Source organism: Apodemus sylvaticus, chromosome 18 (genome assembly GCF_947179515.1).
Source record: "Apodemus sylvaticus chromosome 18, mApoSyl1.1, whole genome shotgun sequence".
Lineage (NCBI taxonomy): Eukaryota > Metazoa > Chordata > Mammalia > Rodentia > Muridae > Apodemus > Apodemus sylvaticus.
The window spans coordinates 19,656,834-19,677,741 of record NC_067489.1 but is presented as its reverse complement, the minus strand read 5'-3'; the positions used below and the strand labels follow the sequence as shown (position 1 = coordinate 19,677,741).

Here is a 20,908-nt window from a genome sequence, read left to right as displayed (position 1 = left end):
CCTCTTGGGCTTTCTACCATACGCTTTGGCATGTCCAAAATGGAGCAGAGAGAGACAGAGGGTAGAGTCTGAAAGGAGAATTGTGTGATTTTGTTATCTCAAAAAGAAATGAAAAGGGAAAGAAAAAAAGCTGTTCTTGAAGTGGGCACATCTGGAAATTTCAGAGAAATTGCCATGTTGAAAAAAATTAGTAATCGAAAAAGGTTTCCTTCCTGTGTCAGTGTATGGAGATCGCCATGGTTTAGTGTTTTGTTCTAGCTTTGTTTGTTTTAACTATGGACATTTTAAAAAAAAAATATTAAAAGCCGGGCAGTGGTGGCACGTGCTTTTAATCCCAGCACTTGGGAGGCAGAGGCAGGCGGATTTCTGAGTTTGAGGCCAGCCTGGTCTACAGAGTGAGTTCCAGGACAGCCAGGGCTATACAGGGAAACTCTGTCTCGAAAAACCAAACCAAACAAAAAAAACTATTAAAGTGAATTTTACAGACATAAAACTAATTGGGTTTTAAGTATCAAAACTTAGGTCCTCATCTTTGCAAGGCAAACTATGTCCCTCCCCGACCCCCACCATCACAGATTAACTGTCAGGTTGGATCCATCAAGATTCTCTAAAGACAGCCAGGGCTACACAGAGAACCCCTGTCTTGAAAACACCCCCCTCCAAAATATCTCTAAAGAACATAACTGGCCGAATATCAGTAAGGGTCTCCCTATGGAAAGTCCAAGAAATCTGGCCATTGATCAGCCCGTGAGACTGTGTCTCAGCAGTTTCGACCTGGTGCTGGAGTCCTGGAGGCTTCTTAGAGGGCTGCTGGTCCTGTCTACGTTGGAATTCTAATCCCAGGGAAGGAATGCCATCAGCAGCGGGACAGATGAACTGGCCAATGGGAGTGAGGGCAGCCAGGCAGAAAGCAACCGGTCCCTTCATGTGCTTTCATGTGAACTACCACCAAACGTGTCAGGCTTCTCACCTCAGAAGAACTACACAAGAAAACCGGTCACAGCATGCCCAGCTGCCGAGGGTTTAGCTGGTTCCAGATGCAGTCAAGCCAAGAACCAAGATGAGTCATTACTGAGGGGACCTTAGCAAGCAGCTGCATTGTCTGTCGCAAGTGAGTGAGCAGCAGTGATGCCTTTAAAAAGGAGAGCTCTTTACCTGTGGCTTCTCCCGAAGTCGGCAAAGCTACACTAAAATATAATATTTCAAAAGTTGAAAGGAAGGAAGGAAGGAAGGAAGGAAGGAAGGAAGGAAGGAAGGAAGGAAGGAAAGGAAGGAAGGAAGGATGATAACCCCATGGAAGAGTTGGGCTGTAGTTCAGAGGTAGAGCACCTGTTCATAAGTCTCTGGGTTCCAACCCTGGCACAGAATAAAAAAAAAAAAAAACATTAGCAAAATATGCTGAGGAAAAGAAAGGGGAGAACCGGAGAAAAGCTGCTCACTGCTGAGAGCCCTCTGGCCTGAGTAATGGGAAGTAGATATTGTAAAATGAATTAGACATTCTAACCAGCATATTAAAGACACGAAGTCTTGGTGTTTTCTTTGCAGGCTGTGCGCCTGGGCAGGTCTGGTGCTATTCTAACTTACACCCCAGCCACATGTCCTTTGTCACTTGCTGTCTCTCCTGGCCACGTCCTCACGGGCCATTCCTCTCAAGGTGGCCTGCTCCTCCCTTTGTCTCCTTTCTCCTTCTCCTGGTCTCTCCTGAGACTACACCCCCTCACGGGATCCTCATATCCCGTCTTTCTCTCTCTACAGCCCAATCACAGGCTCTAGTCTTTTATTAACTTTAAATTGGGGAGCAAGATTTACATAGCCTCTCTGGGTGTACATTTAGGTACGACCAGATCTTGGGAGCTGGTATTTAGCATTCGAATACCTAGCAGCACCAGACCAACCTCCAGTTCTTCTCCCTTACTTTAAAAAAAAAAAAAAAAAAGCATGGCCTCCAATATGGTGTCCTAAAGTCTGAGGTGGGGGATTGGGGTGAGGTTTGGCTGATATAGTTTGCTATCTTGAGATTGGCAAGAGATGGCTATTTAATGGATTACAGATAGCCCAAGATAAATTGTATCTGGGCCCTGGTCCTGCAACATCCCAACCTCTCCACAACCTTTGAGGTTCCAATGAGTTAATCAGTTTGAAGATGTATCTTTTTCCTAGAAATGTTTCGCACAGGTCATCTTTCTGAGGGAGTACAGGAGTGAACCGCCACTGTCAGTGTGTCTGGGTTTTATGCTGGTGACATGTTTAAATGATGGGTGTGAAAGATTATGGCAGCACACCTAAATATACAAACAAGGGCAAATTGTCCAACGAGAGTTGGTTTTCTTAGCATTTTGTCTAAGCGCCGCCCCACAGTTACCTGGCAACAGCCAGGTAAGCCTGACTCACTATAAAAGGGGCTGCTCGCCTTGCCTTCTTGCTCCTGCTCTTTCCTCTCACCCCTTCCCCCTTTCTCTTCACGGCTCATGGCCAACCTCTGCTCCTCTATTCCTCTCCTCTCTCTCTGCCTTTCTCTGTCTCTATTACTCTCTTAACTCCCCTCCCATCCTCTGAATAAATTCTATTCTATTCTATAACGATGGGCCCGCGGAGGCACCCCCTTCCCCCATACCTGACGACACATCCACCAAAACATATTCCTTCTCTCCTTTATCTTTTTATAAAGTACCACAGGTTTATCTTCACAGAATTATATCTGCCTTGAAAGAGCAGAGGGTTATATCCTCAGTTTTCTTTTACTGTCTCCTACACTTGTTTGCATTTCACAAATGCATATATAAATGCATGGAAAGATCTGGGCAGAGAGTTGTAATCTTAGCACTCAGGAGGCCAAGGAATATTGTAAGCGTGTTCTAGGCCTACCTGTGCTACATAGCTAGATTTTCAATACAATAAAAACAGCACAAAGGTAGATCTCAACTTAAGATTTTGTGCAAACATGAGACACCTGACATCTGAGCTCATCATCTCGCTTGCGAGATATAATCGCAACCTAATTCTGTTACACAGCGCCAAAGATCATTTGGAAACTTGTCCTCTGGAACGCGCTGAGCCTCATCCCTAAGGATCCCACCAGCTTTTTGACAGGTGCAGCCATCTGCTGTCCTTTGGCTTCCTTTGGGCTGTGTCTGAAGACAGACATGTCCTGACTTGTCAACTCTAGTCCGGCTACTTCCTGAGGACTCAACAAGCCCGCTCCAACGGCGTCATCCATCCAGTTGGAATAGCATCGTTTGATTTTGAAATTTCTCGCCGGCTGCCAACTTTACAGATTCTGGGACAGCCCCGCCCCTCGGCCAGGCCCCGCCCCTCCGCGCTCATTGGCCAGTTCAATCCACGCCGGCGCTGAGGCGCGCGACTTAAGAGATGGCAGAGTCCAGGAAACGCTGTCTTGGCCGGGCTGTGAGGAAATCCTTGCCGGTGCCCCGGGATCTGCAGCTGCCCCCGACCAAGCGAGACCAGCCGGCCTTCAGAGGTGAGCGGCGGCACGGGGCCTCGGCCGCTAACTCTCTTTGAGAGCCTGGGTGGCTGCCGAGGGTAGCGCGCGGTCCGGCTCCTACGGGGGCAGCGGTTTATCTTCGGGGTCTGATGGGGCGGGGGCGGGGCTGCCCGGACCCCCGACTGCGCCTGCGCGCCGGTTCTCCCTTCTCGGAGCTTGGAACCGGAAGGTGAGGCTTGGGGCTGTTTGCATGATGTCCTGGACGTTTTGGAAAACTGGAGTTGAATGGTCTGCAGCAATAATATGGAAAACTTTCTCACCCAACCTAATTCTGTAAGTTGGTCAGAATTCGGTTGTGACTGGTATCACATCTCTACACAGCTGTTTCTGGTAGACCGACTTTCTGGACCCATGTATTGAAATGTTGTTCCTTGCGATTTTCACACGATTAGGACGTTTGATGCTTGTTGTTTGTTGATTATTTATTTATGTACTTATTTATTTATCTGAGAGGATGAACCTCAGGACTTTGTACATGCTAGGGAAATGTTCTGTCATTGAGCTATAGCCTCAGCGTTCTTATTGCAGAGCGGTTGTGAGCGTCACTCTGGCCAAACTTGTGTCGACTAGAGACACAGGCTAGAGTCCTGAGAGGAGGGAACCTAAATTGAGAAAAATGTTTCCCATAAGATCGGGCAGGCTGTAGGCCAGCCTGTAGGGCATCTTCTTGATTAGTGATTGATGGGGGCGGGAGGGCCCAGCCCATTGTGGGCGGTGCCACCCCTGGGCTGTTGGTCCTGAGTGCTAAAAAAAAAAACAAAAAACAAAAAAAACACAAACAAAACAAAACAAAACAAAACAAAACAAAAAAAACAAGCAGACCGAGCAAGCCTTGTAGCAGCGCTCCTTCATGGCCACCAGGTCCCTGCCCTGACTGCTTTTGATGATGAACTGTAGTATGGAACTGTGAGTAAATGAATCCTTTCTTCCCCAAGTTGGTTTGGTCAGGGTGTTTCAGCACAGCAATAGTAACCCTAGAACAGCACCTTGTGTGTAACTCCTGATTAATGGGAACATTTCTCTAAATTGAGACATTTCCTATTGTGTCATTAGAGAAATAATATATTTTCCCAGGGAGGAGTCACTCCACACCCTTAGTGGTTCCTGGAGGTAAAGCTCTGTAGTGGCAGTTGTCCTTTCTGGCTAACCTTGGCTAAAGGATTTCAATAGCTCTAGATGCACTGTAGACTGGTGCTTTTGTGTTGTCTGTTTTTTTGTTGCTGTGTTGAGACAGGGTTTCTCCATAGTTCTGGCTGTCCTGGAACTTGATCTGTAGACCAGGCTGGCCTCGAACTCAGAGATCTGCCTGCCTCTGCTTCCTGAGGTAGGCAGTGTGCATTTCACACTGCTCTCATCCTTCAGTCTCCTTTAGGCCCCACCCCAGGCTACACGCTGAACAATTTAAACAGAGATGGAGGACTAGTAAGTCTGGCCACGTGGTCAACACAGCAAAGATATTGTCAGAATTATTACCAGTGCTTTTCTTTTCAGAATATTTGTTGCTCATCATCTCCCCCCCTCCCCCACACACACACCCTACCTGCTAGAGTTTTTAAGAATCTTTTATTAAAGCTCCAGTTTAAAATTCTGTTTTCCTAGGCGTGGTAGCACACACCTTTAGTCCCTGCACTTGGAAGCAAAGTCAGGCAGATCTCTAAATTCAAGGCCATCCTGGTGTACAGAGTGAGTTCCAGGACAGCCGAGGTTACACAGAGATACCCTGTCTCTGAAAACCTGAGTAAAAGAAAATAAAATTCTGTGTCACAGGGTTCTGAGCACTCAGGGTCATCCTGTCTTTACCACCCAGCCCAGGGCCACTGCCTGAGGGGCAGCAAATTGTCTCTAAAGTTCAGAATGCCTGGTCGAAATGATAGGCCTGATAGGATCAGAAGGAAGAGGGCTGTTAAAGGCATAAACCAGGCTTTTTAATTCTAGTAGCCATTTGAAACTTTGCCTGTTTTATTGTGCTTCTAACTATTCCTGGCTTGTTACTGTGGTAACAGCACTCTTTATTCAAATAGAGAGATAGACACCTGCCCCCTTTGCAGTGTGTAGATTTAGGCCTTTTACAGAGTTGTAAAGCTCTATTTATTTTCAGAAAAATTTGATGTCATCTAGAACTATCAACTAGTAACTCACTAAAGAAATCAGAAAACTGCTTACAAACCTATTCTTACCGGATATGACAGAGCTAGTAAAACTCTTTTGTGTCAGAGTTCAGTCCTGGGGAGCCTTGGTGGCTAGCCCTGGGGGAAACCTATGGCCAGTATTATTGTGAATCCAGAAGGAGGGCAGGGCTTTGTGATTCCCATCTCCAGAAGTCTCCTGTGGGATTCCTCAGGCTTCTACTGTGTGTCCTGGTTTTCGGGTTTGCAGTGGGAACTGGGCTGAAGAGCTGTTTTCTGTCAGCTCTGAGAGGCTGGTTTGACATTGTTGCTTGTTTTTGTTTTGTTTTTTTTTTAAGATTTATTTATTTGTATATGAGTACACTGTATCTATCTTCAGACACACCAGAAGAGATTACCAGATCCTATTACAGATGGTCGTGAGCCACCGTGTGGTTGCTTGGAATTGAACTCAGAACCTCTGGAAGAGCAGTCCATGCTCTTAACCACTGAGCCATCTCTCCAGCCACGTGTTGCTTTCTTTACCCTGGCGCCATGGATCCGCACCTGCAACTTACTGTTTAAATAAGTGCCCGGCGTTCAGCCTGCTGCGTTGACTGTGACAGAGGCTCTGCCTCATGTTATCTTAAACTCTCCTGGGGTTGGGGACACCTCACACAATCAGGCGTTGGCCTCTCAGCCTGGCCTCTCAACCTCTGCTAAGAGGAGAACGGCAAGCCAGGGTAGAAGACTTGGCAGATTGACCTAGCATGCGGGTCTCATGCCAGTTGGCCGGCTGGCATAGGTAAAAGATCCCCCATTCTCAGCACCCTCTGTCAGTCCGGGAGCCAGTGAGTGAAATGTGGTCGTCTTTGCTGGACACAGTTAGGATGTAGGTGCAGACTCTTAAGACCCTCCTTTGGGTGAGAGAATTCATCTGCCTGTCAGGTGAGGCATGTGGAGTAGATAGGGAGGAGACTTTCCTGGTCTGGTGTGCACACTGGGAGATGTGAGCTGCAGACTCTGGCACGTCTTACTTCCCCACGCATCCATATTCGGTGATGAGGTTAGCCTGCAACTCCTGCTGTGACCACCCTCACAGTAAGTCCCCTCAAACCTGACCAGCAAGTGTCCGCTCGATTTAAGCCATTTTACTTGAGCATTTAATTTTCCATAACTAATTTGTTTGTTTTGGGGGGGGGGGTTGGAGACAGGGTTTCTCTGTGTAGCCCTGGCTGTCCTGGAATTCTATAGACCAGGCTAGCCTTGAACTCAGAAATCCGCCTGCCTTTGCCTCCCAAGTGCAGGGATTAAAGGTGTGCACCACCAGCCTGGCTTGTTTGTTTTTTTATGTACATATTTTGAATATTTTATATTAAACTTTCTTTGCTTTACTTGCTCAAGTTTAATTTTGAAAATAGATTACAGAAGCGTATGTAATGTGGGATATTGTAATGTGGGATATAAATTGGTCCCTCCCTTTTGTCTCTGTACTGAATTACATTTGTATTTAGTGTGACTACAAACACAATTTTGCACACATAAAAGATATTTAATCACTTTTTTATTTTTTATTTTACTTTGAGACAGCCTCTCAGCATAACCCTGGCAGTTCTAGAATTTACTCTGGAGACCAGGCTGGCCTTGATCACCGAACTCCTGCCTCACCAAAACACTATGCTTAAAGGCTTGTGTTATGACCCCGCCATTTAATCTCTTACGACTTTTATGTCCAGATTACTTTTGTTTTTAACAGTTTATAATAAATTAGCAACTCTCACAAAATTAGGGTTTGTAAGCTAAGGTAATTTATCTGTTAAGGTTTCTGAGCCTTAAAAATGACAATTTTTTGAATTGAAGCCCTTTAAATAAATACCAAGGTAACATACTTTATATGATAAGTACAGTCCATGGAGAAACTGTATAGTGTAGTTTTAAAAAAATCTTTTAAGTCAGCCGGGTGGTGGCGGCGCACGCCTGTAATTCCAGCACTCTTGGGAGGCAGAGGCAGGCGGATTTCTGAGTTTGAGGCCATCCTGGTCTATATAGTGAATTCCAGGACAGCCAGGACTATACAGAGAAACCCTGCCTCAAAAACAACAAAAAATCCAAAAAACAAACAAACAAAAAAATCTAAGTCAACTTATAAGGCCGTTTATATTAAGAAACTTATTTTATCACAAAAGTAATTATAGCGGAGAACAGGAGGATTGGTTGTCACAAGAGAATAAAAGTTGTACAGTTAATTTTTACCACAGCTTCTTCAGATATCTAAAGCTTAACCAAGTTAGCAGAGACACACGAGCAGAGACACACGGGACACGACCTGCAGCTCTAAGTCAGCTTTTGTTAATGTGAGTAGACCTTGTTGTGTCTATAGGAGCAGTCATTGTGACCATTGAGTATCCTGTCTTAAGTCATCCTTTATAAGTCCGGTTTAACATAGTCAGGCCTACTGTGACTTTGCTTTAAGCTTTGATGGTTTGTCTCTTTTTATTTATTTGACTTATTCTATCTAAAAGAATTTAACCTTTTCTTAGAGATATAACTTCAAATTTATATATTTTCTTTTATCATCTCACTGATCCTGAGAAAGAATTTTAGAGACAGCCATAACCTTGAATGAGAGAAGACTCTCTATAAATAATGTCAGACAAGGGGGTAGAGTTCTCAGAGGGCTAAGCATTTGTGATTGTAGTTTTAGACTGCAAACCATTTTACAGTCATTGGGAACACTGAGTTATCTTAAATCTTACATACCTGTCACCTAGACTAGACAATTTAAAAAAATGTAAACCTCAGGCTGGGCGTGGTGGTGTACACCTTTAGATTCTGGCTCTTGGGAGGTGGAGGCAGGCCTCTGATTTTGAGGCTAGCCTGGACTTTTATGGGACAGCCAGAGCTACACAGAGAAACCCTGTATCAAAATGAAACAAGAGGAAATCCAGGTGAGTTAAGAAATTGTAATCAGCTGGGCGGTGGTGGCGCACGCCTGTAATCCCAGCACTCTGGGAAGCAGAGGCAGGCGGATTTCTGAGTTCGAGGCCAGCCTGGTCTACAGAGTGAGTTCCAGGACAGCCAGGGCTATACAGAGAAACCAAATCCAAAAAACCAAAAAAAAAAAAAAAAAAAAGAAAAAAGAAAGAAAGAAAAAAAAAGAAACAAGCAAGAAATTACCGTGAGGCATAATCATAACAAATAAACTTATCATTTGCTCTGAGAAAATTTCCTTAAAAGAGGTGTGTGTATGTGTGGGTGTCTATTTTCCCCTGAGGCCTACCCACTAAATATAGCAGCATTCCCAAAGCTCCTTAAGTGCCCCCCTCGCCTCCCCCCCCCACAGGTTTTCCCAGTCCTTATACCCCATCTCCAGAAACCTCAGGCCTCATGCTGTTCTGGCCTGGATACTCAGGGGAGGTACACTGACCTTGACCATCTTCTTGAAGGGATGTTAACATTTAACAAGTCCAGTCATGATTATTTTAATAGACACAGCTGGAGTTCTGAGGATGGCTGTCCTTTAGCTAAAATGCATTATGCATCATCACTTTAATAAAGGAAAGTTGAATCCAAACTACACACATAGAGAATGCAATAAATTAATGCTACCTGTGAGCATGCTGTTAAGACATTAGGCCCCGTAAATTTCCAGGCAAACCTTACAGAAAACATAAGACGTAAAGCCTTTATGACTCACACAGTATACAGGGCTTTAATTTCATGTTCACATCCTCTGACAGAATGGAGCTGAGGGAGCTCTGTCTTGCTGGAGTTACTAGTGAGAGATCCTCTCCGTGTGTATGTTTCCCATTATCTATTTCATTATAGGTACCTTCCTACCATGAGCTAATTAATAATAGTAGCCTCTTTGGGACATAATTTACCTTTTAGCTGTTCTCAAGCACACAGTGACTTTTCCCTGGGCTGCCCTGTTCCTGTCACAGAGTCAGAGGCTAGCCTGAAGTGCGCAGGCCAAATCTCACCCCCCAGAGCCAGTTTGGGACTTTTCCAACGTTACCCATACCCAAAAGGTATTTCTTTCTAAGCCAGAGGAGCCCAGTGAACTCTATACCCATAAGGACTTCGTAGGTGTCTGTAGAAAACAGAGGAAGCAGGCTTGGAGATTCAGCGGACAGTGCCTTCAGACCTTCAGTCTCCCTCTGGAGACCACAGCTAAAGGGCTCTGCAGCGCAGAAAAGCTGGAGAGACCACTCTGAGATGGGCGGCCCTGGCTGGCAAGGCTGCCAGGGGTCTTAGCCAGTATTTAGCCCGGGTAGGGCTCAGTGGAGAAGACTATAAGGGCCATTAGAGTAACCTACCAATGGAGCCCTTCCTTTTCTTTTTAAAAAACCCAGAGCCATTTTCTTGTTCTGAGCAAGATTCAGAACTCCTTCCTCTCTATGAAGGGAGCCTCAAGTTTTAAATGCACCTTTTGTGCCAGAGAGAGGGGCCGGGAAGGAGCTCCTATCTGGGAGCACAGATGGAGCAGGCTTCCAGGATGAAGGCGGCTTTGCAGTCTAGTTATGTGGCACAATCCAGCTGAACAGGCAGCTGATTTTGTCAAAGAAAGTTCTTCCCCTGCCTGGGGAAAAAGTGGGTCTCTGCAGGAGACTTCCCCTGGCTGCAGAAGAGGCAGCCCTTTCCCTCACACAGTCAATCCAAGGGCACACCATTCCCTCTCACTGTTAACTTTCCTTTCCTTTTTTTTTTTTAAGATTTATTTATTTATTATATGTGAGTACACTGTAACTGTCTTCAGACACTCCAAAAGAGTGCATCAGATCTCATTAAGGATGTTTATGAGCCATCATGTGGTTGCTGGGGTTTGAACTCAGAACCTTCAGAAGAGCAGTCAGTGCCATCTGAAAAGCACTCCACTGTTTTCTTAATGGGAAACCTTACCGTCAGCCCTCTTAGGAAGCTTCCTTAGGGCTTTCTGAGCCCTCTTCTCCCCTATAGGGCGGGGCCTGGTTGGGGCCTGGTTGAGACCTGGGGGCCAGTCTTGCCATTTTACCGTATCCTGCCGGCTTCCTGTTGAGCTTTGTCTCTGAAAGAGCCTGGGCTGCAGATCAGAGTCTGGAGAGTTTGGAGTGCCCTCAGGAAGTGCAGAAACAGGTTGGCAGCACTCTCCCAGGACTCCTCTCCAGTGGCACAGAGGGTGGCGTAGAAGGGCACACTGGGAACCTGCATATTTGTTATAGAAATAACCTGCTTTCCCAGTGAGGAATCGCTCTGTACTAACCTAGGGACTAATGAAGAGAATGCTTCTTAATAGCACTTGTCCAGCTCTGACTGATGTCCAAAGAAGAACTGGCTTTGAAGAGAAGATTTCAACAACTTAAATACCCTGTAGGCTAGTGCATTTTATATATGCTGTCATTGTTAAATCTGGCTCAGGTCTTGGCTCCAGCTTAACAACTGAAAGACTGTAAGTCTGCCTACTGGGAGATTGATACAGCAAAGAGTTTGCTAGAACTATTTAAGTACGCTTTTTTTCTTTTTTCTCAATAGTTGTTACCGAGAGTCGTCTTGCCCTCCTGGCAGAATTATGTTCTCACGGATTAGAGGACAAGGGACTTGTGTGGTAGACCAGGACTTTGTATGATTTAATGTCTCCTAAGCAAATCCATTAGAAATCCTTATAACATCAGTTCTATTATTTTGAATTTTCTCTTCACCAATATCAATATAGAAAACACTACCTCAAAATAATTTTCCCAAGAAAAATAACCTTTTACTTAACAATAGTTGATGTTTTAACTAAAGTTGACTTTGTTACTCCTTCCTTTCTAGAACAAAGAAAACAAAAACTCAAGGAATATCTGTTAATACGAAAAACAATGTTTCCATACCAACAAGAAAATCAGATATCCAGGTGAGGTCAAGTTTAATTAGTTCTGGAGAACTCCATTAGAGCTGTGGACCAAGAACCTAACATGCACCCCATTTGTAATTTTGACTTTCCTACTAACCATATTTAACTTTAAAATGAAATAAATTTTAACACTTAACCCAGTTATGATTCCAGATATTATCATTTTTAACATGTGATATTTAAAAGTATTAATTGGTCTGGAAATGTATTTTAGTAGTAGAATGCTTGCTACCCCTCGGCACCTCAAAAGAAAAAGTATTATGGCCTTATGCCCTCCCTCTCCGTATCAAGTCTTCAAAATTCTGGTGTGTGACAGCACTTTGAGCACATCTCGGTTTGTACCAATGGCTAGTTTATGTGGGTGATGCACTAGATCATTGTTTTGCATATAGGTTCAAACTCTTAAAGGGAAGCAATTAATTTTTGTTCACCTACTTGAATACTACCAGTATTCAAGGTACTGTACACATGTGCAGGCCAAAGTAGCCTTCAGGTGTGTGTGCTCGGTGAATGCAATTGTGGCAGTCACCTGCCTCTGCTGAGCCCTCTCACAGGTCCAAGAGGAAAGAGTTTTAGAGCAAAGTGTATATATGTGTACTGAAATATTGACTTAGGACCTATGCTGTGCTGTCAACACTGGTGTTTGGTTTTGAAAGTCTGCATTCTAAACACTCAAGTCTCAAACTTGAGTTTCTTCTTTCCCCAAGTACAGATCATGGGGTGGCATCACTGCAGCTGAGATGGATAATTCCATGTGTCTCTCAGGCTACATTGCCTAGTTGTTTGGTCAAGCAGTAGTGTAGATGTTGCAGCAAAAGAATCTTTTAAGGCTTGGAGTGGTTATCACTTGCCTTTAATCCCAGCACTCAGCAGAAGCTGGAGGATCTCTGTAAGCTGAAAGCCAGCCTGGTCTACAGAGCTGAGTTCTAAATAGAGAGACCCTGTCTCACAAACAAAAGCAAAGCAAAACAAAACAAGAATCTTTCAGGTGTGACAAATATTTGAATCAGTGACTTTGAGGACACCAGGTAACCCTCCGTGTGGGTAGATTTCATCCAATAGAAAAGCAGAGTTTGAGGATATTAATCTTACTCTGTAGTCAGTAGGAATTAAAGTTTTATTAGTTATAAAAATAACAGCTTTTATCAGTTCTACCAAGTAACACTATACACACATTTTAGCATACACTGAATTTGTGACTCTTTTAGAATTACTGGAGTGTCTAATTGACAGAATTTTATTTCCTACCTTGATTTTTATGCACAATTGGTATCATTTTGCTAAGGTTAGTCAGATATTATACTAGTCTATAGCTTAAAAAAATTGGGCTAAGACCCATCTTGTTTACTCCATTAACTATATTTTGCTTAGAATAACCAAATCTTAATTTATTTTATGCTTCAATTTACAATTTAAGATTATGGGGCCTTGAATGAGCTTAGTAATGGACATCTGCTTAGTTTGTTCATGAGGGCTCGGAAATTAGTTATTAGATACTCTTGCCTCTTCCCTAAAAGCACATTTCCTTTGTACTGAAATAATTTTTTTTCTTTTAACAATAGAGATGAGAAAATGATTACATCTGAGGATCAGGTCCAAGAAGGGAAAAAAGTTGTGAAACTCAAAACAGAAGTGGTAAGATATGTGTCTAGCTCTCAGACCTTCCAACACTCTTTATGAAGAGATGGGTTCTCAGATATTGTTTTCTTTTAACTCTTTTAGGCTGATAAAGAAAATATTGGAAGTATAGTTGAGGAAAACTGCATTCCATTAAAAGCTGGAGAAGTAACCACCTCGGAAATACATAACTTGAAGGATAATATTCAAGCTGTGCAGTTACTGTCAACGAGAGATGCTTCCTCAGGCCAGACTGTGACTTTAGACCAGGCACGTCACCATAAAGACAATAAAAAGATGCAAATGACTGCAGAGAAGCCAAAACAAGACACTGACATGTCTAAAAAACGAGTGCTTGGCTATTATCATGGCCAGGTTGTTCAGTCTAAGATTAACTCATTTAGAAAGCTTCCAAATGTCAAAGGCGAGACTCTTACAGCAACCAAGAAACTTCCCACTACTGTGTCTAAAGCCACAAAGGCTCAGTGTGAGCCTGCAAACGCTGTCAGTGTGAGAGCCTCAAATACAGCTGCTGCCACCAAGTCTGCCAACACTAAGTCTGCGAGCACCTCGTCAAAGAGCGCACTTGTGCGACCACCTATCCGAAGCCTCCACAGTGGGACCCATGGCACTGCGAAACAGGGCCTCAGCAGGCCCCTGGCCAGTGTCAGCAGAGGGTCACTTCGATCCGAACCAGTTGTGTCTGTTGTCAAAACCGGTTCTTCTCAGGACACAAAAAGAGACAACAAGGCCCCATCAAGAAGCATAACATCTAAAGATGTAACCAGGACTAATTCATCTAATACCAGACAGATTGTAAAGTCAAAAGATACTGACCAGCGCAGATACACCATCGCAGGAGTGGCTCTGCCCAAAGACGCCACAGCACAGAGGAAGTGAGTAGATGAAGCTCACTTTGTTTTCTTAGTTTTCACTAGAATACCATCTGTGAATTTAGCTTGTAGCTTCCTTGAACGTATTAGAATTTCTGTATTATTTTCTGCCTCACAGGCAGATTTATGTATGCAACAGCAAGACCAAAAAATTATGTGTTTAATTGTGGTTTACTGGTTGCTTTTGATCTCAGCTGGACAATTAAAAATAGTTGAGAAATACTTAAAATTTATTCACTTAAAAATACATTCTTGACTTCTTTTGGAGGTGTTATTTATTATCCTCTGTATATGTGTGAGAGAGCATTGGCTGCCCTGGAGGTGGAGTTTCAGGTGGTTGTGAACCTCCTGATGTTGGTGTAAGAAACCAAGCCTTGTTCCTCTGGCAAGAGCAGTAACCACTCTTAATCCCTTAGCCGTCTCCCCAGTTCCAACATATGGTCTTGTTTTGTTCAAGAGTTCACCACTGCAAACAAATAGGTTCCACCCGTTTACAACTATGTATTGACTTGGGTGGTTTATGTGCATGTGTGTCTTTGCACATTGTGCGTTCCTGGTGCTCCCAGAGGCCAGAAGAGGATGTCAGATCCTCCGGAACTGGAGTTACAAATGGTTGTAATGTACCATGTGGTGCTAGGAATCAAACCAGGGCCTCTGGAAGTGTGGCTGGGGCTGCTGAGCTGCCTCTCCAGCCCCGGCTTTGAACTATATTTATCCACCTCTTAGCAGAATGCTGTCTTCAGAATCTAAGGAATGCTTGTGTGCTGTTTCTGGTTGTAGAGCTCAGATGACCGAGTGGAAAACTGGCAAGGGAAAGGTGTTAAAAAGGCCTCCTCATTCAGTGGTCACCCAGGCTGAGCCAAAGGGACAAAATGAAAACCCAGTTGGGTCCTTTTGGACTACCATGGCAGAAGAAGATGAACAGAGATTATTTACGGAAAAAGTAAACCAAACAATTTCTGAATGCCTGAACCTCATTAATAAGGTAGAGCCTTTTTCATTTGTTTGTTTGTTTGTTTTTACTGTCTCTGGCTTTTTGTTCATGTGCATTCCTGGTGCCTGCAGATGCCAGAAAATACTGTCAGAGCATCTGGAACTGGAAGTAGGGATGGTTGTGAGCCACCATGTGTTTGCTGGGAATTGCACACAGATCCTCTAGAAGAACAGTTAATGCTCTTAAATGCTGAGCCATTTCTCCAGCCCTCTTGGTAGAGTTTTATCTTTGCATATGATTTTTTAAATTAACATTATTATTATTTTATTTATGTACTGAAATAAGTTTATGTATACTACATATATACAGATGGCAGCAGAGGCTAGAAGGTGTTGGGTCCACCGAATCTGGAGGTTATATAATGTCAGTTGTGAAGCTGCCCAGTGTGGGTGGTAAGAACCACCAACTTGGTTACTGTCGTGGAATATCAAGTACTCTTGACTGCTGAGCCCTGTTTCCAGCTCCTTCTGTCAGCTTTTTATATTGTTCACTATTCTTGGTTATAGTCAGATTATTAGTTATTTATAGTTTGTAGCTCACATTTTATTTCTTGGTATTTTAGGGATGCCCCAAAGAAGAAATTTTAGCTACATTGAATGACCTGATTCATAATATTCCAGATGCTAAAAAACTTGTCAAGTATTGGATATGTCTTGTACGTATTGAACCAGTCACAAGTCCTATTGAAAATATTATCTCAATCTATGAGAAGGCCATTCTGGCAGGGGCTCAGGTAAGATCAAAATGTCTTTTGATCAAAATCTTCAGTTTTACAATTCCAAGTTATTTTGGAGCACATAATAGTGCAGCTTGATGCAGTTGTGATCTTATGTGTGGTTCTAATGACTACTTAAAGGAAACAGAAGGACTTGAGTAGTAGGGCAGAAGACACATGGTCTTCTGAGACCATAGAAGAGAGCATAGACTGCTCTTCCAGAGGTCCTGAGTTCAATTCCCAGTGACCATGTGGTTCCTCACAGCCATCTGTGTGATCTGATGCCCTCTTCTGGCATGCAGGTGTATGTGCAGATAGAGTACTTATACAAATACATTTTAAAAAAAAGATATTCAGATAGGAATTTAATAGGAATAGTATGAGACATAAAATACAACTAGAACTTAAAAGACCCTGTTAGATAATATGAATAGCTATTGAATGTATGATAATGTTCCATCTGTTCATTACCTTTGTTTGTATTGAGCAAACATTATTAGTTATCAAGGGCCTAAAAATTATGAGACTTTTATTGTTACTGAAATTCTGTCCTTTAAGTTCATTTTTCTTTCTCTATTAAGTTGAAAGACATAACCATTTTCAACCTTAACAACAAATGTTTGTTTTAAAATAGGAAAACTTTTCACTGTAATATTTGTATAACCTAAATTTTGACTATGTAAATTTCTTTCTTTGTTAAAAACACTTTAAAAATTTAAGCCTATTGAAGAAATGAGACATATAATCATAGATATTCTAACAACGAAGAATCAAGAAAAAGTCAATTCGGGTAAGTTTTTTTTTTTTCTTGGTTTTTTGTTTTTTTGGTTTTTTTTTTTTTTTTGGTTTTTTTTTTTTTTTGGTTTTTTGAATTTTAGTTTTTTTTCGAGACAGGGTTTCTCTGTGTAGCCCTGGCTGTCCTGGAACTCATTCTGTAGACCAGGCTGGCCTTGAACTCAGAAATCCGCCTGCCTCTGGCTCCCAGAGTGCTGGGATTACAGGCGTGTGCCGCCACTACCCGCCTGATTATAATTTCTTAACTCACCTGGATTTCCTCTTCCCAAGGCATTCCCAACTGGGTTTGTATGAGTGCTTTCCAATTCAGTATGGCTGCACTTTCTACCATGTACTTCCTGTTGCTTTATAAAAGATTTTAAAATAGTGATTAAATAATGTCTGTATTACTACAGAAAATGTAAATAAGTATGTAATCGGCTACTTTAAATATAAGTAAAATTTAATGCACTACAAACATGAAGTCATAGAAACCCAAATACAAGCATATCAATAATGTATATGTATATGAATATGTTTGCTCATATACATGTATATTAATATCCATATATCAGTAGCCATTATAGGACATGTGTGTATGTATGCATGTATATATATGAATGTATATATGTGTGCATGTATATATGTATATATATATTCGTGTATATTATATATATGCATATATGTGTATATATACATACACACACACACACACACACACACATATATACAGCAGAAATATTGGACTAGTTTTTCTTTCATGGCTTCCCCTCCCACCTCCTTCTAGATCCTTCCCACCTTCTTGCACATTTGGTATCATGTTCTCTCTCTTGACTTTCTCTCCATCCAGCTCCAGCACTTGGGCAAAGGCAGTGGCTAATATTCCTGACCATTGTGTCTATGTACTGATGCGGTGCCTGCTATGTACTGGGTACAAGTGTCTCAGAGTTCTATGTCCCTTTCCCTACTTCAGTGTCCACCTCCTAAACACTAGCGACACAGCATGCCACATATCTTTGAATAGAACCTTTAATAACTTTCTTGATAATTAAGGCCAGAGGTCTTTTTATATTAGTGAATTCAATACAATATCTCTTAAGAATTTTACATCTTGAGGTTGGAGACATGGCTCAGCGATTAAGAGCATTAGCTGCTTTCACAGAAGACTTGAGTTTGGTTCCTAGCACACATGTCAGGTGGCTCAGTTCTACTATAACTTCAGCTCCAGGGCATCTGACTCCTCTTCTGGCCTGCACAGGCAACTCCATATGCATGTACATATATACAGACACATACATACTCACACAGACACAAAATAAAAAGTAAATCTTAAAAACATGGAAATCTCCAGGCAGTGGTGACACACGCCTTTAATCCCAGCACTTGGGAGGCAGAGGCAGGTGGATTTCTGAGTTCAAGGCCAGCCTGGTCTTTAGTGTGAGTTCCAGGACAGCCAGGGCTACACAGAGAAACCCTGCCTTGAAAAACCAAACCAAACAAACAAACAAACAAAAAAACCCATGAAAATCAAACAGATTTTCAAGTGTAACTGGGTATGGTGGCGCATACCTATAATCCTGGCACCTGGGAAACAAAGGCCAGCCTGATCTAAATTGCAAGGTTTGGGCCAGCCAGGGCTAAATAGTGAGGCTCTAATTTTAAATCTAGTCTGCTTCACTTTAAACTTTGTCTTTTCTCACTGCATCCTAATTGCCACAGACCCGTTTTATGGGGACATTTTCTCAGTTGAGGTTCCTCTTCCCAAATGACTCTAGCCTGTGTCAAAATGACATAAAACTAGCCTCGTTCATTCCTTTTTATAGGTTCCAGCAACCCTTTGTTCTTATTTGGCTTACACGGTTTTATCTCTTTTAATAGGCTATTGTTCTTCATCTGTGTCTTTCATGGCATAGTTTTAAGAACTGGAATGGTTCCATTCTTAAATTTGTATCTGCACAAGGGATATTAAATATTTGTTAAATTGTTGGCAGAAGTGTGTAGATAGGAAACAATGATTAGGCAATGTAGTTTGGCTCTGACATTTTGACATTGTGTTTAAATAGTTTAAATCTTCAATTTTTCTATAGGAGAAAATATTGAAGAGGCACATACAACCAAGGAACATATCCAAGAAGTAAATGTTGAAGCTAATCCAGGATCAGGAAAACCAAAAGGGGAGAGTGAACATCATGAAAAAGTTGAGGTTTGTGAAGACAATCAAGATAACAAAACAGAAGATCCAACCAATGGTTTAACAACCCCAGACTCAAAAACTGAAGCAGGTTGCATAATTCGATATAATGTATCTTCTACACCACTGCTGCAAAGGTAAATGTTTAAAATAGAATGCCATCTTTCTTCATGCTCCAGTGATAATTTTGTTTTAAAAAAAAAGTTAATGCTAAGGGTCAAACTCAGATCCCTGAATATGATGGCTCATGGGTAACTGCATCACACTGGGAGACTGTGGCAGGCAGATGGCTGTGGATGGAAGTCTAACCCAGACCACCGTGCTTCAGTGTGAGAAAAGGCCGTCGATGCCTGACCTTTCCCTTACTGCATTGACTTCGTTCTTTCCTGCATGGTGTCCCTTTGCAAAAGCCAGCCTTGGGTTCCCACCATGTGCCATCTGTGCCACCCAACACTTTTCCCAGGCATTGCTTTGTGTAAATTTTTTGGGATTTACTTTGATGTGTGTGTGTGGGTGTGCCTGTGTATCTTTATTTTGATGTGTGTGTGTGGGTGTGCCTGTGGGTGTGTATCTTTATTTTGGTGTGTGTGTGTGTGTGTCTTTGCACCATATGAATGATGTGACCACAGAAGCCAGAAGAGTGTGGAATTTCCCTGCTACTGGAGTGAACAGTTTGAGCTGCTCTGTCGTGGCTGGGACTCAAACCTGGGTCCTTCCCTGCAGACATTTTCAAGATTAAGACATTTTTGGTTTATATTTGTTGCTGTATAGTTATGGATGGAGGGCTTGGAATTAAGAAATTAGACGGTTTTTTTTTTAGAGCTTCTCACATGTCCAGATTGTAACACAGATTGTAACAGCAAATAGAAGGGTTGCTTACTTCTAGGGACTTGTAGTAGTCCCTCTCCCTTTCTATAAGACAGCCTGTCACTGGGTCCCACATAGCAGTACCCTATGAGAAGTGTAAGATAAATTTGAACATGCTTTTGAATAATTTTGTGTTTTCTTTTTCAGTATGAAAAAGATGCAACATGGTAAAAATTCCACATTTAAAGAGCTAAAGTTTCTGACACCAGTGAGACGTTCACGGCGCATTCAAGACAAGACTTTGCAACTGCCAGCCATGTTAAAAGACCATGACCCTTCTGTGTCGTCCCTGGAGCAGTTGTCTGAGTTGGGGGGCGATGCTTTTGTTTGCCGTCCTAATGCTGCACTGTGCCCGCTGGTCTTTGAGAGCGAGGCAGCAGAAGAGGAGTAGCAGTCCCAAATCCTGAGCAGTTACGGTCATTACTCCTGTGCCGTGCATGTGGACAGCTTCATAGTAGGTCTCAGGTTGTCCACGGCCTAAGAATGGCACAGGTGAACTTCATTAGCTTGTTTATTGTGTTTTTAAAATGTAAGGTTAGCTGTCATGTACAGAGCCATATTGGGGCAGTCTTGCACTTGGTCAGAGTTTGACTTTGGTCAAGGTTAACTTCTCCCAGAATGCCAGGATCCTGCTCCACCTAGGGTGGAGTGCACGTAGTAAAGGTTAAGTTCATTGTTCTTCCAGGCATAGGGATTCCTGAATTAAACAGGTGACCCACCCAGCTGCCGGAGCAGTCAAGACGAAGACCTCCAAGAGAAGCTAGACAACTTCCACCGGAACTCAGCCTGGAGTCTGGGGGGAGGGTTTGCCCAAACTGTTAAAAGGTCCGGCGCCATTAAAGTTTACGGCTTTGATCAGTGAACATTGACTTAGCCGTACGGTCTTTTCGCCGCTCTTCCCTATGACCCCAAAATTCTCTCAACAGGTAACCCAGTTTACATGTAGCTGCTGGCGGCTACATAGTGGCGCTGAACGTGGGACGACCTGGCACGAGAGAATTTCTTGAGGTAGCCCTATCCAGCGAAGCTTCGTGGAAAAGGTGAAAATTAATGGTGTCCGCACGGTAAGCAACATAGAGGGCAAAACTAGCGCTAGTGAATTCGTGTCTATGGTTGTGAGTGCAGGAATGGATACAGTTTTTCAAGCATACTGCGTGGACCCAGCGCAGGACTGCTTGGGTTGATAAGATAGGGAAATATGGGGAAGGAATTTGGTAGGCATTTGCCCAAAGCTCGTAAGAGCTGATTTCGGCGAAAAGAAAGGGGTTTTTAAAAATAGGCATATGTCCACAGCTTCTAAGAGCTGTTTAAAGAGGAAAATGGATGCAATTGCTTAACAAGCACGCTTAACTTTCTGTGTATCTTTCCGTGTTTG

The 20,908-nt window shown here is 42.9% G+C and overlaps 1 protein-coding gene across 3 annotated transcripts; it reads left to right on the top strand.

The window, feature by feature from the left end:
• Window positions 1-3,340: 3,340 nt before the first annotated feature.
• Window positions 3,341-20,072, top strand: Ckap2 (cytoskeleton associated protein 2). 3 transcript variants are annotated; one of them, XM_052162181.1, is made up of 9 exons: window positions 3,342-3,478; window positions 11,401-11,482; window positions 13,045-13,117; window positions 13,205-13,995; window positions 14,773-14,977; window positions 15,549-15,719; window positions 16,422-16,491; window positions 18,563-18,803; window positions 19,681-20,072. In XM_052162181.1, the coding sequence occupies exons 1-9, from the start codon at window positions 3,370-3,372 to the stop codon at window positions 19,922-19,924; spliced, it is 1,986 nt and encodes a 661-aa protein (XP_052018141.1). In that variant the 5' UTR covers window positions 3,342-3,369; the 3' UTR covers window positions 19,925-20,072. The 3 variants fall into 3 exon arrangements, with proteins under 3 accessions (XP_052018143.1, XP_052018141.1, XP_052018142.1); XM_052162182.1 differs by lacking the exon at window positions 3,342-3,478 and adding an exon at window positions 3,662-3,775; XM_052162183.1 differs by lacking the exon at window positions 15,549-15,719 and having other exon boundaries at window positions 3,341-3,478.
• Window positions 20,073-20,908: the final 836 nt, after the last annotated feature.